At 46.5% G+C, this 6,000-nt stretch overlaps 1 protein-coding gene across 3 annotated transcripts in view; it reads left to right on the top strand.

The window, feature by feature from the left end:
* Positions 1 to 376: 376 nt before the first annotated feature.
* Positions 377 to 6,000, top strand: part of KIFAP3 (kinesin associated protein 3) — a 687,730-nt gene continuing 682,106 nt past the window's right edge. The window contains exon 1 of one of the 3 annotated variants that reach the window (XM_073558012.1): positions 377 to 768. In XM_073558012.1, coding sequence (XP_073414113.1) covers positions 737 to 768 — 32 coding nt within the window. In that variant the 5' untranslated portion in view covers positions 377 to 736. The remainder of the gene's footprint in view (positions 769 to 6,000) is intronic. The other 2 variants (XM_073558011.1, XM_073558010.1) reach the window with 2 other exon arrangements.

Here is a 6,000-nt window from a genome sequence, read left to right as displayed (position 1 = left end):
GTGGGCAGCGTCCTGGGGTGGGGGGATAATGGGGGCTGCTATAGTTGTGGGCAGCGTCCTGGGGGGGCATAATGGGGGTTGCTATCGTTGTGGGCAGCATCCTGGGGTGGGGGGATAATGGGGGTTGCTATAGTTGTGGGCAGTGTCCTGGGGGGGATAATGGGGGTTGCTATAGTTGTGGGCAGCGCCCTGGGGGGGATAATGGGGGCTGCTATAGTTGTGGGCAGCGCCCTAGGGGGGATAATGGGGGCTGCTATAGTTGTGGGCACGGTGTTAGAAGGACACGTGTAGCAATGCTTTGGCCGTGACGGTTCAGGGCAGGGTGACGTCACTACACCACAGAACTCTATCACTGGCGGCCATCATAGCTCAGAGAACAGCATTGGGTTTGGATTGTGCCGGCCGGAAAAAAGCTTTTAAAAGGTTTCCAAGGACGTCAGCACCCCTCACTGCCCAGCTCAGCCGCAGTGCCTCACACTGAGCCCACAGCCACCAGTGCTACTGCTCCCATCAGCCTGGCAGTGGCACCGGCCACCCTCAGCCAGGCTGCACCGAGCTCCGCCCTACACGGCCGGCACAATAGTGTCACTGTCATGTGACCGTGACGTCACGCCGGGCCTTTCATTCTACAGTCAGCCAGCTGAATCTCCCTGGAAACAGCAACAAACCTCCCGTCCTCCGGCTTACACCAGCGGTCTCCTCCGGTGCTGACCGCCAGCCGGCCGCTGACGTAGACATGCAGTCCGAGGACGCCAGATACCTGAAGAGGTGACCGCACCGCGGGTGGGGAGGGCTCAGCTGCCTCACATTGCTGCTCGGCTTGTCTGGTGGCTGTGGACGGTACCGGAGCGGCTGGTAATAGTGGCGTTAGTAGCCATCATCCGGAGCCTACGGGCGAGCAGCCGACCATGGGTATTACCCCCAGAAAGCGGCTGCTGTGCCTGCTGGTGGGAGGATGGCGGACAGCGGCTGTGAGCGACCTATCTAGGAATAAACCATGGGAAGCAGCACTGCGGGGTGCGCAGAGAACGGAAGAGCGGCCTTTATTACTCCGCGCCGGGAGGAGGAGACCTCGAGCCTCATAAAGGCCGCTCTTGTGGCTGTTGCCCATGGTGTAGGTCTGTGTGTATGGATGATGCCGGGAGCCTGTGCACCCACTGGATTGCATGTGCTGCACTGGCGTTGGGGGGGGGGGGGGAAGGGGGACTTATAATGGCCTTAGGAACAGGGGGAGGTGGAGGAAGACATTATCGTTTATTATGTCTAAAGGGGGTTTTACACTAAGCGATATCGCTAGCAATATCGCTAAAACGTCACCGGTTTTGTGACGTTATAGCGATATTGCTAGCGATATCGCTATGTGTGATACTTACCAGCGACCGGCTCCCCCGCTGTCCATCGCTGATCGCGCGAGAATGTCCGGCTCCATTTCTCGTCGGGCGCTTCCTGCTGAGACTTCCTGCTGTGACGACGAGCGACGCTGGAGGCGGGCGGGAGGACGCAGGATCGCTGTGTGTGAATGGTAAGTATCGTGCGCTGCGTCGCTGCTGAATCGCTGTGAGGTCTTTCTGTATGAAAGCTCACTAGCGATCATTTAGCGATGCACCAGCGATCCTGACCGGGTGGGATCGCTGGTCGGATCGCTGGTGCATCGCTAAATGTAAAAGGGCCTTAACACAGTCCCTTAGTATATAGTGTACTCACTAATTCTGTATAACACCATCCTTAGTTACATAGTTTCCTCTTTTATTATGTATAACACCGCCCTTTATTACCTACCATCCTCTCTAGTTATATATGGTGCCATCCCTTATTATATAGCTTCCTCTGCTGTTATGTATAGTGCTGTCTCTTACATAGTGTATTTTTGTTATTTTTGTTATTCACAGCGCCCTCTTTTATTACATGGTCCCCTCTCTTGTTAGATATAAAATGACTGCTGATCGAGGAGCCGGTGACCAGACGACCAGTCCATCAGCTCCTCCATTAGAAAGGAAGCTTTCCCATGCTCCATCAGCCATCATTGCATTATACAGCTAATAAGACAGGACGGTATGTAATAAAAAACAGGGCTCTATATAATCCAATATGTAAGGGACGGAACTGTACATAAGAGAAGGCACTGTGTATGGGACAGCAATATACATAATAAAGGAGACTATGTAATATATACCTGTATGTGTGTGTGTGGCTATATAATATCAATTATCTATATATATATATATATATATATATATATATATATATATATATATATATATATATACACACACACGTAGCTTTGACGCCATAAAAGGAGGGGGGCCCGGACACATTTCTTGCACAGGGACCCCAAGCTGTCAGTGTCCGCCCCCTGTCCGCCAAAATAATTTGTACTTTCTGTTTTTTTTTCTGTCACATTATTAAAAATTATTATTAAAAAAAGCCATTAGGTCTTCATCCAGCATCATCAAGCTAATACATACATACATATATATAGAGAACTGCAAGAAGTTGAAAGTCTAGAAATTTAGAAATAATAGCAGAGTTAGTAGCAGACTAAAAATTAGATCTTTGAGTGTAGTGTGGGCTCTTCGGATGCTTCCGAATTATCAACGACCAAAGGGGCGGCAAATTTTTCGACCGCCCCGGGCGCCACAAACAGTTGCTACGCCACTGATGTGCTGTTCCATTTACTTCTATCTATCCTATATACTACTGTCTGTTATCCGCCCTATCGTCTGTTATCCGCCCTATCGTCTGTTATCCGCCCTATCGTCTGTTATCCGCCCTATCGTCTGTTATCCGCCCTATCGTCTGTTATCCGCCCTATCGTCTGTTATCCGCCCTATCGTCTGTTATCCGCCCTATCGTCTGTTATCCGCCCTATCGTCTGTTATCCGCCCTATCGTCTGTTATCCGCCCTATCGTCTGTTATCCGCCCTATCGTCTGTTATCCGCCCTATCGTCTGTTATCCGCCCTATCGTCTGTTATCCGCCCTATCGTCTGTTATCCGCCCTATCGTCTTAGAGTTGGAAGGGACCTCCTGGGCCATCTGTCCAACCCCCTGCTCAAAGCAGGATTCACTAAATCATCCCTGTCAGATGTCTGTCCAGCCTCTGTTTGAAGACTTCTGTTGAAGGAGAACTCACCACTTCTCGTGGCAGCCTGTTCCACTCATTCATCCCTCTAAGGGTACCGTTACACCTAGCGACTCACCAGCAATCCCGACAACGATATGGATCGCTGGTGCATCGCTAAGTGGACGCTAGTGAGCTGCCACACAGGCAGATCTCACTAGCAACATAGCAGGGGTCGGGGGTGGCTACTTACCTGTCAGACGCGGCGATCCTGACGTCCTCCCGCCCTCGTCCATGCGTCGCTCGTTGGCGCCACAGGAAGCGCCCGACGAGAAATGATCCAGGACGGTCTCGCGCGATGAGCAGCGGGAGAGCCGATCGGAGGTAAGTATCAGACATAGCGATATCGCTGCTGCGTCACAAAATCGGTGACTTTACAGCAATATTGCAGTGTGTAACCGGGCTTAACTGTCAAAAAGTTTTTTCTAATATCTAATCTGTGTCTCCTCTCATTCAGTTTCATCCCATTGCTTCTAGTCTTTCCTTGTGCAAATGAGAATAAAGATGATGTCCTATCACCTGTTATCCGTTCTATCATCTGTTATCCGCCCTATCACATATCTAGCTATCTCACAAGTCTACAAGAAATATTTTTTGTAATCATCGCAGGTGACTTTGTTCTTTTCTGAATCATCTTTTTGTCCCAATTTAAAAAATATATGTAGTTTTTCTGTAGCACGTATACTTTCCATGGAGCAGCATCATTATTATATGGTATCATAGGAAATATACTGGCGACATTAAGAAAACAGTGATCTATATATCAGAAAGTAGTGCTTCACCTTATAAAACAGTTTTTATTGAACCAAAATAATTTCACATGCAAAATAGAAACCAAAATATGAGCAGAAATAAAGTGCTTAACATTATTAGCCTGTTGTTGAGACGATATTTCAGGGTTGTCTCTACAGCTCTGGCAAACATTAATAGACCACCACATCAAATCCCTGTCATGGGCAGCCCAATCTCCCGACCTGAACCCCATTGAAAACCTCTGTAATCAAGAGGAAGACGGATAGTCACAAGCCAGCAAAGTAGAACTACTTCAGTTTTTGTACCAGGAGTGGCATAAGGTCACCCAAAAGCAGTGTGAGAGACTGGTGGAAAGCACGCCAAGATGCATGAAAGCTGTGATTAACAATCATGGTTATTCCACAAAATATTTATTTCTGAACTCTTCCTGAGATAAAACGTTAGTATTGTTGTTTCTAAATGATTATGGACTTGTTTTCTTAGCATTAATTGAGGTCTGCAAGCACTGCGTTTTTTTAGCCCCTTTATGACATTGGACGTACTATTCTGTCCATTTGCCCTGGGCCTTAATGCCCATGGACGGAATAGTTCGTCATACGCGATCAGCCGCGCTCACGGGTGAAGCGTGGCTGATCGCGGCTGGGTGTCAGCTGATTATCACAGCTGACACCCTGCACTAAGTGCCAGGAGCGGTCATGGACTGCTCCCAGCACTTTAACCCCCAACACACTGCAATCAAACATGACAGCCCCTCTGTCTTTGGATCATTGACCCTGCTTCATGACGCGGGGTTCTGATCGCCGTCATGGAGATCAGATGTTGTCATGACGACATACAGGTCTCCAGAGCTGAGAGATTTCCTGTCTTGCGCATTGATGATCAAGAAGTCTCTCAGGTCAGTGTAATAGAAGCTGCAGCGCTGACTGCTTCAGATCTGCATGCTATAGAAGCGATCAGTCTGCACAAAATGAGTGTCCCATAGTGGGACAAAGTGTAAAAGTAAGAATGAAATAAAAAAATTCTTAAATTGTAAAAAATATTTAAAAAATAATAAAAAAAAAAAGTCCTCTTGTCTCACAAAAAACAAGCCGCCATACAGCTCCATCACCGGAAAAATACAAAAGTTATTGTTCCCAGAATAAATCGATGCAAAAATAATTATTTTTAATATAAAATAGTTTTTATTGTATAAAAGCGCCAAAACATATCAAAATGATATAATTGAGGTATCGCTGTAATCATACTGACCCAAAGAATAAAGCCGCCTTATCAATTTTACCTCAATCAAAACAGTGTAAACACCCCCCCCCCCACAAAAGAAATTCCTGAATTGCTGGTTTTTGTTCATTCTGCCTCCCAAAAATCGGAATAAAAAGCGATCAAAAAATGTCACGTGCCCGAAAATGGAACCAATAAAAACGTCAACGCGTCCTGCAAAAAACAAGACCTTACAGGACTCTGAGCCAAAATATGGAAAAATTATAGCTCTCAAAATGTGGTGATGCAAAAACTTTTTACAATAAAAAGCGTCTTTTAGCGTGCGACAGCTGCCAAAAATAAAAACCCACCATAAATTAGTAAATCAAACCCCCCCCTTTATCACCCCCTTAGTTAGAGAAAAATAATAAAATAAAATAAATGTGTTTATTTCCATTTTCCGGTTAGGGTTGGGGCTAAAGTTACAGTTACGGTTGGGATTAGGGTTAGGGCTCATACCCATTTGAGAGAAATACGGACGAGTGCAATCCGTTCAAAGACCGGATTGCACTCTGACCAATGTTATTCAATAGGTGACATCTCATTTGCAAATTTTTTTTTTTTTTTTTTCTCAGGTGAAATCGGACTGAGAAAAAAATCGCAGCATGCTGCGTATGTCCGACGAGACTCACCAGTGGAAGTCAATGGGTGCGAGGAAAAAAAACTGGACAGCACTTGCATCATGCGAGTGCTGTGCGATTTTTTTTTTTTTCACACTGGTGTTCTTTGAAAAGCCGGCAATTCATATGCGGCTATACAGTAAAATCACACTAACATGTTAGATATGTGTGTGTGTTTATATGCATGTCTCACCCGTGTACGCTTTCTCTCTCCCCCATCTGCTGTCTTCTCCTCTCATGTCATCTCTTG

Source organism: Dendrobates tinctorius, unplaced genomic scaffold (assembly GCF_039654945.1).
Source record: "Dendrobates tinctorius isolate UK_male_01 unplaced genomic scaffold, ASM3965494v1 ptg000012l, whole genome shotgun sequence".
Taxonomy (NCBI): Eukaryota; Metazoa; Chordata; class Amphibia; order Anura; family Dendrobatidae; genus Dendrobates; species Dendrobates tinctorius.
This window is presented reverse-complemented; position numbering and strand designations above follow the sequence as displayed.